Source organism: Leopardus geoffroyi, chromosome A3 (assembly GCF_018350155.1).
Source record: "Leopardus geoffroyi isolate Oge1 chromosome A3, O.geoffroyi_Oge1_pat1.0, whole genome shotgun sequence".
NCBI classification, from domain to species: Eukaryota; Metazoa; Chordata; class Mammalia; order Carnivora; family Felidae; genus Leopardus; species Leopardus geoffroyi.
The window spans coordinates 45,146,043-45,160,090 of NC_059336.1; the positions used below are offsets into that span (position 1 = coordinate 45,146,043).

Genomic DNA, 14,048 nt, shown 5'->3' on the forward strand with positions numbered 1-14,048 from the left:
GAGTCCAAGAGCATCCCAAGAGGGGATAGGAAAAGGGACGTAATAGATCAGTCAGCTGGTAGCAAGGCCGAGGTCATGCTGTGCTGGGAGGACTAGGAGGGAGCAAGGAATCAGTGGGAGCGTTAGATATGTACCTCTCAGTTCTCCACACTGCTCCCAACATCAGTGTCCAAATTCTTTTTTTTTTTAATTGTCTTTTTATTGAAGTATAGTTGATACCCGGTGTTACCATTAGTTTCAAGTGTACAGCATAGAGATTGGACAAGTCTATATGTTGTGCTGTGCTCACCCAAGTGTAGCTACCACCTGTCACCATGCAACTCTATTAACAGTACCATTGACTGTATTCCCTATGCTGTACCTTTCATCCTTATGACTTGTTCATTCCATAACTGAAAGTTTATACCTCACACTCCCCATCACCCATTTTGTCCATCCCCTACCGCCTTCCCCTTTGGTAACTACCAATTTGTCGTCTGTTTCTGTTTTGTTTGTCCATTTGTTTTTTATATTCCACATATAAGTGAAATCATTTGCTATTTATCTTTCTCTGTCTGACTTATTTGACCTAGCATAATACCTCCTAGGTCCATCTGTGTTGTCACAAATGGCAAGATCTCGTTTTTTATGGGTGAGTAATATTTCACCGTATATATGTACCACATCTTCTTTATCCATCCATCTATATCAATGGCCACTTCGGTTCAGTGTGTGAAGTCTTTGGAATGCTGGGAGGGTACCTGCCTTTACACTTTTTACACCGTGTAATGGTGATAGTGAGCTTCAGGTTCCTGTTGCATTCTGTAACTTTTAAGGTGTCGTTCTGGACTCTAGCTCATTCGATGTCTTCTAGCTGTGGGCACATTACAACTTGTTGGCAACCCGACTTGGTAGCTGGTGCCAAGTCTGAGCTTTCCCTGCCCTCAGCCTGCCAGAGCCAAGCCAGCGTGTGGCCCCAGTTCTGCGGAGAGCCAGAGGCCACGACTGTGGGTAGCATGTTTGCCTGTTAGTGGAATTTAAGAATGTGGCCCCAGAGCCCTAGGGAATGCCAGTTGTGTGAATGAGTGAGTTTTTCCCCCATATACACCTGTGTGCATGCACAGTACATCCCCCATGTGCACCCCAACACATTATCCAGCATTTATTCAGCTACATGATGTCTCCCCCTTGTCCTCTACTCCTGTTCCTCACCACCCCAAACACCCAGTTATCATATTCACAAAAATTATCTCAAACTTGGAAATAAGCCAAATGATGCTTTCAATCCAAGGCTTGTATCTTTGACTTTCTGTTAACTGAGCTATTGTATATTGTACAGTTCTATAGGAACAGTGATTAGCTTTGTAGATTTTTGTCCATTTGAGGTGTAAATGATTTCTGTTTGGTGGAAGAGATAACCTCAAAGGCTATGGTTTATGGCCTCATAGGACATTAATCATTTTATATCTAGCCTAGCAACCTTATTCTAACATTCCCTCATTAAAATACCTAAAGCAGCCAGCTCCTCAAGTGCAACGAATTGTTTTTATCATCTTACTGGTTGCCTCATTAATTGATGGGTTGAATAAATCTCAGACATGTGCTCATTGTATGTTTGCATTAGAATCATGATTTTACCGTTTTGAAAATTATAAATTAATACCATTATTCATAAATATTTCCTCTTTTGTCCCTTTGTTTGTTCTCTTAAGATTGTTTCTCTTTCAACTACTTTTAAATTCCGAGGTGCCTGAGTGGCTCAGTTGGTTGGGTGACCAACTTCAGCTTAGATCATGATCTCACAGTTTGTGAGTTCGAGCCCTGCGTCGGGCTCTGTGCTGACAGCTCAGAGACTGGAGCCTACTTCGGATTCTGTGTCTCCCTCTCTCTCTACCCCTCCCCTGATCGTGCTCTGTGTCTCTCTGTCTCTCAATAATAAACAAATGTTAAAAATTTTGTTTTAAAAACTACTTTTAAATTCCTACAACAGTATAGAGCTTAGCTATCCAGTATGGTGGCCGTCAGCCATGTGTAGCTGTTGAGCACCTGAAATGTGCTAGTATGATTGAGATGTGCTAGAAGTGTATAACATACACTGAATTTTAAGTATTTAGGGGGAAAAAAAGAGTGTAAAACACTTCATTAACAATGTTTATATTGATAACTTGTTAAAATGATAATTTGAGTCTGTTAGGTTAAATAAAATATATTGAAAATTAATCTTACATGTTTATTCTTTTTCTATATGTCTACTGGGAAATTACATATGTGACCTGTATTTGTGGCTCAAGTTATTTTGTTATTGGACAGCATTGATATAGAGCCTTAAGGCCTAATGTATTACTAATCCCAGGGGTATTTGCAACAGAAGTAACTAATGATTTTTATCTTAAATCTAAAAAATAAATCTTGAATTGTAATATTCTTGGTGGAAGAGAGAATTTGGAAGATAAATCAGCCAAGTAATAAGCCATGTACTCCTAAGGCTGGTCCTATTCAGCATGTAAAGCAGATGTTAAGTAAGGTGGTTGTGGGATTAGCTGATAACACATGGAAAATGCATACAGAGGTGTTGTGGCTGTTCCCATCTGGACTGTAGGGTTTGTGTTATTGGCCTTTTGGGAGTTTTCAACTCCTGAACCAAACTCATGATTCTTCTCTTCCCATTTTATGTTTGATATTCCTTCCAAGTATTTCTATTTTATTTATTCATTCATTTATTTTGAGAGAGAGCACACACATGAGTAAGGGAGGCGCAGAAAGAGAGGGAGACAGAGAATCCCATGCAGGCAGGTTCTATGCTGTTGGCACAGAGCCTTACTTGCCTGACTCGGGGCTCAAACTCATGAACTGTGAGGTCATGACCTGAGCCAAAATCAAGAGTCGGATGCTTAACCAACTGAGCCACCCAGGTGGCCCTCCTTCTGAGTATTTCTAAGGCATGCTCTATCCAACAAGAGGGAGACCAAGGCACGGATGTGCAAGTGGTAACCCAAGGCTGTCTATAAAATCGCTCAGAAAACAGGAGGCACTTTCAAGCATTCCTGTCATCCTGATCTAGGTGCAAGCACCACCCTCACCAGTTAACTAGCCTCACGTTTGTAGTATCTCTAGAATTTGAAGATTTTCCCATAAACACAGGGGTACTGAGTTGAGCGGACCAATGTGTGGCTGTATGGAACAGCTGCTCATTATTGAGGCTACTTAAAATGTCTTCAGAATTTAGGGGACAAAGTTCTTTAAAAACTTGAAAGATTTAGCCTGACAGTCATCTTCGAATCTTGCTACTTTGAGTTTCCAGCTCTCAGGTTTTCTGGATCCCAAGAGTAATATTTGATTCTGACTCTGGGAATGTTGAACAAAACAAGTCATTGGATTCATAACGTGGCATCTGCCTTCCATCCTTCAAATTCATAAGAGAATCTTTCTCTTGTGTCACTTGAATAGAGCAGCAGCTGCTGACTCAAGAGCCCTGGGGAAAGGGTGATTGTCTTTCACTTGGCATAGACACCCCCGAGGACAAGACTACTGAGTTAATAATCGATTTCACTCCCCTGCAGGCACTTCCCTGCCCATAGCCTGTTTGTGAGGGCAGGAAGATGCGCTGGATGCATTGGACTCATTTACAGTCCCTGTTTCCTTGAATAATTCTAAGCTAGGAGGACAGAAGGCAGGGAATGGAGTCAGGGAGAAAGCTTGAATGCTGCCTGAGTGTCTCATCACTTCAGACATAAAATATCACCCACAAAAGGGGGCAGCTCTGAGTTTGCGGCCGCCCCCAAATCCTCCCTCCCATCTCCCAACCCTGTTCTGACATAGCCTGAATGGTGACTCAGCTTTTAATCATGTGCTCTTTTCTTGTGCAGCCTTTGAACACGTTGTTCATGCACCTCTTTGTGGCCGTGGATGAATATTCTGTTGGCTGCTGCAGAGAGATTATTCGGTGAGTGGCTGGGGTCTTGCAGATGGTGACATCAGGGGGCTGGCAGGCAGCACCATAGACAAGACACGTTAATGCCAAAATGACACAAAAGAGATTGTGTGCATAGTCTAAAAATATTTCCAAAGGACATGAAATTCTTTGAGTGCTTAATTATCTTGTAATTCATGGCTGTATTAAATCATCAATGTGGAATAACAGTGACATTTCTGAAAGAAAACAATTTCTTTGAATCGACACTCCCTCTGACACACATCTTTACTATCATTTGAGGCAAACAGTGCAGTCATTTAAAAAAATGGATTGGGGGGAAATAAGGGAAGAATAAAGCATCACAGGTTTGGATTTTTCTAAAAATAGTTTTCTTCAGTCTTCTCTTTAGAGATGTTTATTAACCTGACAGAATGCAGAAGCATCCTGAATAATATGGTGCATCGAAATATGATCAGTTGGGCTACTGGGTGATGGCGATGTGTCTCTGACAGCCTGCACAGACATTTGGGGGTGGTGGCCTCAGCTTTCAAGGCACTTTGTAATGTCACACCAGACCATCCAGATGCCAGGTCAAAGGTTAATGTCAGCAGAAATCTGGTGTGCCACATGAATATGGCACTCTTTATTCTCTCTACCTCTGTGGAACAGACAGAAAAGAGGCCATTTGGATTATAAGGAAAAGTAGAGAAGGAAAGGACATTGCCCTGAAGATGTTCTTGCCATTACAGGCAAGGAGCAAAGAAGCCCATGTGGATTTATGAACATCTGATGTGTTTAGTGAAGGCATTTGCCTCAAACAGGTGCCAGCTAATGGGATTACTTTATTATTAACACCTGTCCCACCCTCTCTTCCCCTTGCCAGGGCTGTGTTTAAGGCCGTGCCAGAACTACACTTCATATTTCTCATAGTGCCATCCTACATGAGCCTAGGTAAGGTCTGCTCAATTACCTCCTGTCCCCAGTCTCCAGAATGGGAAATTCATGCTTAAAATGGTGCTTTTGGGAATGGGAATAAGAATGGTCTCTAGGTCCTGAATGTATAATGTGACTATTTGATTATAATAATTAAAATACAATTTAGAATGGAAGTCACACTTTGTTCTGAAGCCCTAAAGTTATTCCTTGGTAAAGTGAGGCCACATTTCTTCGTCTCTGTGGTTTAGGCTCGACTCTCATAACGGTGTTTGAACAAGTGGGGAACATTCCGAGTCTGATGTATGATGAGGACTTTGCCGTGCACATATGTTGCAGAGAAAATCATTACCCTCAGCTGCACATTCGCAATGCCAGGTAAGGCTGAAGCAGTGCCTTTTCCTACCTGAGTTTTACACGGACACTTACCTTATGCAGAGTTGCTAAAATGCCATTTCTTACTGTAAGTGATTAGAGCTTGGATTAAATTGTTTTATAATACCCATAAGTATTACTTCATTTGGAGATGTTTACAGTTCCCCTTGATGACATAATTTACAGGCATGAATATCTGATGAGACTCATTTGGTGCTATGTGGCCAGCAAAGTTGTGCATTTACTACTTATGGGTTTCTGAAAAGACACGATCCTTGGCCCCACACTGAGTCAAATAATTTTCAAATAAACATAAAAATGAATCCGCCTATTTAGTTTTCCCAATAGACCCCACCTATTTTCCAACAGTCAGTGAAAGAGGATTCTTTAACATTCAGTGGGCTCCATGACATGCCCCAAAGTTTAGCAGTCTTAAGGAGATGGCAGTGGCAGAGAGTATTTTCCAAAGATGGCTACAACACCATCTTCTATCCTTCAAGCTCTCCTCCAATGTGGCCTTGGAGACTGGTGTGCCAGAGAGGCTATATGTTGGTCCTGGGGTCGACAGCCCCAGCTAGGCTCCCACTGACAGTCAGCATTGCCTGCTGGCCTTGTGAATGAGCCATTGTGGACACCCAGCCAGGAAGACCCCCCCTTCCCCAGTAACTGGAGCCCAGCTGACATGTGACTGCAGCCACAGGAGAGACCCTAAGCAAGGACTGACCAACTGAGTCCTCCTAGATTTCTGACTCACAAAATTGTGGGCAAAATAAAAGGGTCTTTTTGAAATAAAAATGCATATGAAATCATTTCACAAAGGTGGTTGCTTGGTTTTATCAGTGGGGAGTAAATTGCATCTTCTTGGGTCAATTGTTGCCATAAATTGTGGACTTCTTTAGAAAGTATTACATTTAAATTTTTAAAAGGTGAGAGCCTACTATTTACCAGGCATATACTATTATGGCATATTAAGAATTTATGGCATATTAAGAATGGCATCAGATCTCTATCTTTTAAAAAAATTTTTTTTAATGTTTATTTATTTTTGAGAGAGTGAGAGAGACAGAGTACGAGCAGGGGAGGGGCAGAGAGAGAGGGAGACACAGAATCCAAAGCAGACTCCAGGCTCCAAGCTGTCAGCACAGAGCCTAACATGGGGCTTGAACTCACGAACTGTGAGATCATGACCTGACCTGAAGTCGGACGCTCAGCTGACTGAGCCACCCATGTGCCCTGATAGATCTCTATTCTGATCTTGATTAGACTACTCACCAGATGGGTTAACTGAAAAGGAGAACTTGGCCTCTTCAGGCCTCAGTTTCCTGCCTTTCAGTGGGTGTGAGGGTATTGTCTACTGCCTGGGATTGTTGCAATGAACAGATGACCTGAGGAAAGTCAAGTGCTTAGCACTTCCAGTCACATATAAGTGCCCAATGAAATGAAATATTATTCTTATTGATATTATTAAGTGGCTTAGAAGAGGAAAAGACAGAGAAGGATGAAGACAGCTTCGTATAAAACCTCTCTGCCCCTGCCCCCAATCTAAATATCCATCAAGGAGTAAACATTTACATTATAAATTGTGGTGCAGTATCAGCAGTGAAATGCAGTGAACTACTTATAGATGCAATAAGGTGGGTCAATCTCAGTTCATGCTGAGTAAAAGAAGGCAGACATAGACACAAAGACCATATACTGTTGACTCCACTTATATGATGTGCAAATGGCTCATCTGTAGAGACAGAGCAGATCATTGGTTGCCTTTAGTGGAGGAAAGAGTGAGACTGGAATTCTGGGGCAATGGTAGTGCTCTGTGTATTGATTGGTGGCTTTGCAGTTGCGAAAACTCACCCAACTTAATACTTGGGCATTTTACTATATGTTATTATACCTCAATTAAAAAAATAATCTAAAATAAAAAAGCCTTCACAGAGAAGGTAGCCTCTGAATCTGGTCAGAAGGGACGAGCCGGAGCTCGGTCAGAGGGACAGATTGGGCAAAGGTGTAGAGGCAGGAAGGCACCTGGAGTGTCTATTACCAGGCAGTAGGCAGTTGTGGCTGCTGTTCAAGGTGTGCAGAGCAAGAGTAGGCCACTGGATGGCGAAGGAAGAATCACAACGAGAAGCCTTTACCCTGAAGCCAGCATGGAGCACTATATGGGCTGTGTGTGAAGGATAACTGACTTTCATGTCGTCAGTGGCTTATAAGGGAGGAACAGAACAGTATGGCCAAGAAATGATTCTAGCTGGAATTCAGGCAGTGACAAGTCAAAGAGATCTGGTTGGGGCAGGTGCATGGATGCAAAGAAATGTTTGAGGGGGAAAGTTGAAAGATGAGAATGAGTTCACGGTCACTCAGGTTTTCAAGTATGGGGGGATTCACTAGCTAAAAGTAGAAATAATAGCATTAGATGGACAGTCGGGAGGTAGAAATATAGGTCCTCTCATGAGTGAGGAGGTCAAGAAAATAAAGGAGATTGTTTAGTTGTGGAGATTTTATTTTATTTTATTTTTAAATGTTTGAGACAGAGAGAGAGCAGATAAGGGGCAAAGAGAGAGGGAGAGAGAAAATCCCAAGCAGGCTCTGCCCTGTCAGCCCGCTGTGGGGCTCAGACTCATGAACCATGAGATCATGACCTGAGCCAAAACCAAGAGTCTGCCACTCAACCAAGTGATCCACCCAGGCACCCCAGGAAGAGATTTTAAAGTGAAAAAGCAGAGGCCTATGGCAGAATTTTGAATGGTGAAAATGAGCGTGAATAAGGAAGAGAACTAGAAGAGAGGGAGAGGAGTCTTGTAGAAGTCAGACTCTTATGGTGGCAAAAGATGTAGGGAAATCAAATAATTTGAGTCCAAAAAGAGGCCATTGCATTTGGAAATGTAAAAAGATACAGATGAGTTGAATAAAATTGATAAACTTCTAGCCAAACTGACCAAGAAAAAAGAGAAAATTACCAGTATCAGAAATGAAAGAGGTGATATCACTACAGATCTTACAGACATAAAAGAATAAGGGAATACAGCTCTGTAAATTCATCAACTTAGATAAAATGGGCCAATTCCTTCAAAAACACAACCTACCAAAACTTATTTAAGGAAAAAAATTGTAAAAACTTGGAGAATTCTTCATCTATTAAAGACAAGTTGAATGAACTTTGGGTAAGAGGGAGGTGGCTGCCTGCCTTGACACTGCCCTCACCCAAGCCTCCAGCCTTAATCCTCCCCCATCCTCATTTGCTTCTCTTCTTCTCTTGTCCTTATGGCTCTGAACTCTGTCTTCCCAGGATCTGGGCCATTTCTCTCAAACTCATCTCTTTGGTTCCTCTGTGCCGACAGTGGCCACTTAGTCACCAGTGCCTACCTCCATCCCCTTGCTTTGGGATCTGGTCTTGTCTCCTTGAAGGGCAGAGTTTAGTTTTGGAAATCACAATGCAGTGAACCAAATAAATGAGAGGTAAGGAAGTGAAGGCAAGGGGATATCCACTGCTCTCTAGAGAAGTTTGGTGATGAAGGAAAGCAAAGAGAAGGAGGCAGAACGTTATGCAAACAATGGAAAGTGATTCCATTTTTACTTTCCACATAGAGCATTTACTTTGCATTCTGAGATCCAGACACCACTTTTCTAAAAAAAATATTGCCAAGGAGCAAAATAAATTCAGATACACATTATCCCCTAATTTAGGACAAGAGAAAGAAAATTCCTTGTAGAAAACCATTTTTATTTACTTTTCGTATTCATAGCTAAATCGTCAACATTATAATTCTCTTTATAAAAAACCCCTTTGGTAATGAAACGAATGCTAATACAAGCCAAACACATTCTAAAGAGAAGGAATTCTGTGAGTGAAATCTTTTTTTTTTTTAAAATAACATTAAAAAAATTTTTTTTTAATATTTATTTATTTTTGAGAGAGACAGAGACAGAATGTTAGTGGGTTAGGGGCAGAGAGAGAGGGAGACACAGAATCCGAAGCAGGCTCCAGGCTCTGAGCTGTCAGCACAGAGCCCGACACAGGGCTCGAACTTGCGAGCTGTGAGATCATGACCTGAGCCGAAGTCGGATGCCTAACCGACTGAGCCACCCAGGTGCCCCTAAAATAACATTTTTAATTGATTCTCTCACACCTCTCCAATCCTCCTTCCTGATTTATGAAGTTTCTCTCATAATCAGCGCAGGAAAATAGGTCCTCCTGCCCTTTAGGAAATTACATTCTTTAAATGTAAAAGTATTCACAGGTAGGAGTTTTTTAATTATGTCATGAGAAATTTACATAAACTGGTTGCTTAAGTTCTCATAAGTAGTCTAATAATTGCTAAACTTTTGTCTTCATTCCATTTAAAAATCTCTCATTTTATTCTGCCATTTGCTAATTAGTTTGGGGGATGGGTTCATTTAATAAAACGAATTATATTTTCAAATTACAACATCTTTTCAAATGTTTATTTATATTGAGGGGGGAGGATGCGAGGAGGGGGAGGAGCAGAGAGAGAGAGAGAATGTCAAGCGAGCTCCACACTGCCAGCGCAGGGCCCAACAGAGAGCTGGAACCCATGAACCATGAGATCATGACCCAAACCAAAATCAAGAGTTGGATGCTTAACTGACTGAGCCACCCAGGTGCCCTTAGAACATTTTTGCCAAATAAAGTTACTGGTCGCAATTTTCTATGTGAGTATGTAACTATACACACATATGTGTATAAATAGACAGTTTTGTGGGGGAGGGTAGAGGGGAACAGCGGTTGAGAGAGGCATATTTCCAAAAGTATTTTCTTGCCTGATTGCTTGCTTTCTTTCTTTCTTTCTTTCTTTCTTTCTTTCTTTCTTTCTTTCTTTCCTTCTTTCCTTCTTTCCTTCTTTCTTTCCTTCTTTTCTTGCTAGGTCACCAGTCTATTATAAGAGGATGTAAGTCAGGAACAGTCAGAAGAGAAGCACAGGGCAAGGTGTGAGGGAAGGGAGCGGGGCCCCTGTTCCCAAATTTCCATGCGTTGACCAACCCAGAAGCTCCGTATTGTCTTAAAGTGTGTAGGCAGCATACCAAATTTGGATCTTGTCATTTTCTTGAGGAATTTTAAAGCTTAACTACTCCAGCATAGATATTCAGCAAGATGTTTTTGTATTATTATTTACTATTGTAATAGATAATTCTATAGAATTAATTAGAACATAAAATATCTATAGATAATTCTATATAATCTATTGTAATAATTGTATATGTATCCAGTACCACATCTGACATGTACAGAGGCAGCATATCTAAAAATCACCAATTTCTTTCACCTTTTAGTAAGGCAACATCTTTGTTAATCTACTCACTAACGCCCCACTTGTGATTCAGGGTGTAGGCTGCTCAAGAAAAGGTGTGGGCTGTGCCCTGCCCAGTGCTGGCTCCTAGTAAGCATGTGGAACCGGTAGTTTAGAGTTAGTCTCTCTCCTCTTCTTTCCAACCCACGCCTTTATTCCTTTTCTTCTTTTACTCTTGAAAACTTTAGGGTTACGGACTACAACCTTCCAGGGGATGAGGCTGTCCCAGCCTGAACTAAACCTTCCCGATCCCTGACCCTGAGGTCTTGCTCATTCAGCCTCTGATGGTGAAATGTCCTGCTTGCCCAGCCTACAGAAAATCTGCCAGTAGCAGATCAGAGGAGGAATATAGTCCTCATGGCAAAAAGATGACAGTGGATACTTTGTAAGGAGGAAGGGACCTTTATAAAAGACAATTTAGCATATAGTGGTGAACTCATGAGGGAATGGTGACATTATGATGGTTGATATTTTTGCTTGTTGGAAGGTAGAGAAATGTGATACATTTTAAGAAGCCCTCTGTCCAGAATGTTCACATTCGAGTTTTGGTTCTAGCAGGTGTAGAATTTTAGGTAGTCAGAAAATGCACTTATGTGGATCATTTCCCTCCTTAAGGATGCAGGAAAAAAGCCTTTTCAGAAGGTCAGATGGGCGTGGCTGTACGTGTCCTCTTAGGCTGCTTCATTTCTCTTATTTCTCCCACATTGATTTTTTGACATCTGTTTTCATCAACAGTTACTTGCACTGATAATTAATGGTGAAGAACATAGCTCTTAAGACAGTAGACCAGGGAAGGGTTTGGGATGTAATTATCCTTCTGCCATTTACCTAGCAACATGTTCAGAACCAGGGAATTAACACTGTAATCCCCAGTCCTGGTTCTTTGATTTACCCATGTGGAAAATTGTGCTATAATCTTCCCCTCTACTTAGACACTAATTATTGAAGTTACTGTTCTGTGATTTGCACAATGTTTGAAATAAAGCATGACTGCTTCTGGACATACCTTTATAATCTATAGTGGGCTTGATTAATACTCAGTGGTGGATTTGAGATGTTCTCATACTGAGAAACTATTGGAATAGTACTTTTGGGGGAAAACCTACCTTTTTCAAGTCTTTTGGGGAGGGGGTAGGGAAGGACTTGCCAGGGAATGATTATGTGCTGTCAGTCCATGTTGTAGAATAACTAAAATGGAGTACTGCTTTTTTTTGCTGATAATAAAGGCTAACCAAATTGTATGAGCATTATTGCTATGTAAAATAGATGAAGAAAATTTAGGACTTTAAAACATAAGATTGGTGGTTTTTTAAATACTAACTTTTCACCTCTTAAAGCAATTATTTTTATTAAGCATTTGACAGCCTTATGCTTTTTTTGGAATTCACTTAAGTTGAACTTCTGAGTACTTTCATACAAATGAATTTTCTGATGCTTAGGTCATGAGAATCAAAGCACTCCAAAAGAAGGGACAGTGAAATTAGGAATTTCACCATTGGTCTTCTTGAGTCTTGGTAAGTGACCCAGCAAATAAGATCTGGTTAACAATTCAACTGGAGTGACGGCGTGCCAAGATAGACTTTTGGATCAGATCCTGGTGGTATAAACGGCAAGGGCCTCTTATTGGCCTTGAATATGCTTTGAAGTCATTTAGGGTTTAAAAATCCTCCATCATTTAAAAAATCATGACATTTTCCAGGGAGTAGAAACTAAATGGTTCTAAAATCCATCCTAAAATTCTAAAATGGAATAGGTGATTGAGAAATGATGGACTTGATTTTCTTAAAGAGACCACTAGAGGTCGCAAGAGATCTTGGAAAGAAAAAGGTGCTTTGTTTCTACATATGGGAAGAAAAAGACTGACTTTGGGTTCTCCTGCCCCAAATTGACACAATGTTCATGGTAAAAGGTTGGTTTAACCAAAATACACTGCTTTCTTTAGGATTACCACTGAATTAGATTCTCTGTGAGAATCTTCATTCACTGATTTCTTAAAACATAGGCACAGATACTCTCAGGTTTGAAGAAATACAATATTTATGGCATTTAATGTAACATCAGAATCACTTTTTCAATGGTACATTTTTAAGTCTAGCTAATGAAATGCAACTCCTCTCTGGATATGGAACATACCGTCAGACAGGAGAGAAGAAGCCATGCCAATATCCTGAATAGAAAGGTGGCTCAGCCCTGCTGCCGCTGCCGTTCCAGACCTTAAGTGTGAACTTTCCATCTGTGAATTTGCAATACTTTCTTTGTGGGCAAAGAAACAATCTCCCACACTCAAAGGAAGCTAGCCTGTAGATTTTCCTCTAGGATCGTAATTTTGCAGAAGAATGGTCTGGATGCTAAAGCTTTGAAACAATCTGAGGGTCTAGCCATCACCAAGAGACCATGCCAATCAGCTGGGAAAGTTCTGTGGGTTCTAGGCATCATGATGTTCATTGAAAGCCCAGCTAACTGACATAGCGGAAATGATTAGAGTTTGTCCTCCCAGGAAGCCAGAGAGAGCCACCAGGTTCCTGTCATCCCCCACCTTGCCTTCTCCTGGGTTTAGAGGACATCCATACCCCAAGTGATGTGTCCTGAGAGGCTGTTGATTTTCTTGCATTTTGGATGCTACTCCATTTTCATATGGCACATTTTTCAGAGTCTGGTGGACATTTAGGTACCTGAGCAATCAATCAGTCTCTATGGGATGGACCTTTTGTTTCCTCCAAACTAGTTAAAATAAAATATTCTAGGGGTGCCTGAGTGGCTCAGTTGGTTGAGTGTCTGACTTCGGCTCAGGTCATAATCTCATGGTTCGTGAGTTCAGGCCCCGCGTCAGGCTCTGTGCTGACAGCTCAGGGCCTGGAGCCTGCTTCAGATTCTGTGTCTCCCTCTCTCTCTGCTCCTCCCCTGCTCACACTCTGTCTCTCTCTCAAAAATAAATAAAGATTAAAAAAAAAAAAGAATAAAATATTCTACACTAATTACATTAACAAGTACATTGTTGCCTCCTCCAAGCCACTTCCTGAATGGGAGATATAAAAGAATGTTGGTTTTCACCCAGAAAATGGTATCATTCCCATTGCATTTTATGTTGATAAATTATAACCTTACATAATCATAACTCCTGACATGCTCTGGGTCACAGAGGTGCTGGACATGTGGCTGTACCGTGCTAAATGAATTCATGTGAAGTCATGGCTCTCCTATTTTCCCAGAGGCAGACAGTGCTCATTGCCTCAGAGTGCTCGAATTTAAGCATTTTACTGGATGGATTGTTTTTGGTAGCTGGGGTGTTTTGTTTCTGTAGGGCTAGACTTTGTCATATGCCATTTGAGACTCTGCAAGGCTGATGTCATACTTTATCATTAGCACTGGGGCTGATGCAAGATCATAAATTATCGATTACCCCAAGGAATGCATTTAGCAGAATGCTTTATCCATTTTGGGGAGGAGCTGAAGCGAGAGACTCTTTAGAACTGCACAATTTGGTTATTTTCTTCCTATTTTCCCCAGAAGAATTAGTATTGCGGTATGATCAGGGATAACTTTGT

General features: G+C 41.2%; 1 protein-coding gene across 4 annotated transcripts in view; it reads left to right on the forward strand.

The window, feature by feature from the left end:
- The window catches only part of CFAP61 (cilia and flagella associated protein 61), a 283,106-nt gene that overhangs the window by 17,042 nt on the left and 252,016 nt on the right, over positions 1-14,048 (forward strand). For all 4 annotated transcript variants that reach the window (XM_045445447.1, XM_045445448.1, XM_045445449.1 and 1 more), the window contains exons 4-6: positions 3,846-3,922; positions 4,776-4,843; positions 5,077-5,203. In XM_045445447.1, coding sequence (XP_045301403.1) covers positions 3,846-3,922; positions 4,776-4,843; positions 5,077-5,203 — 272 coding nt within the window. The remainder of the gene's footprint in view (positions 1-3,845; positions 3,923-4,775; positions 4,844-5,076; positions 5,204-14,048) is intronic.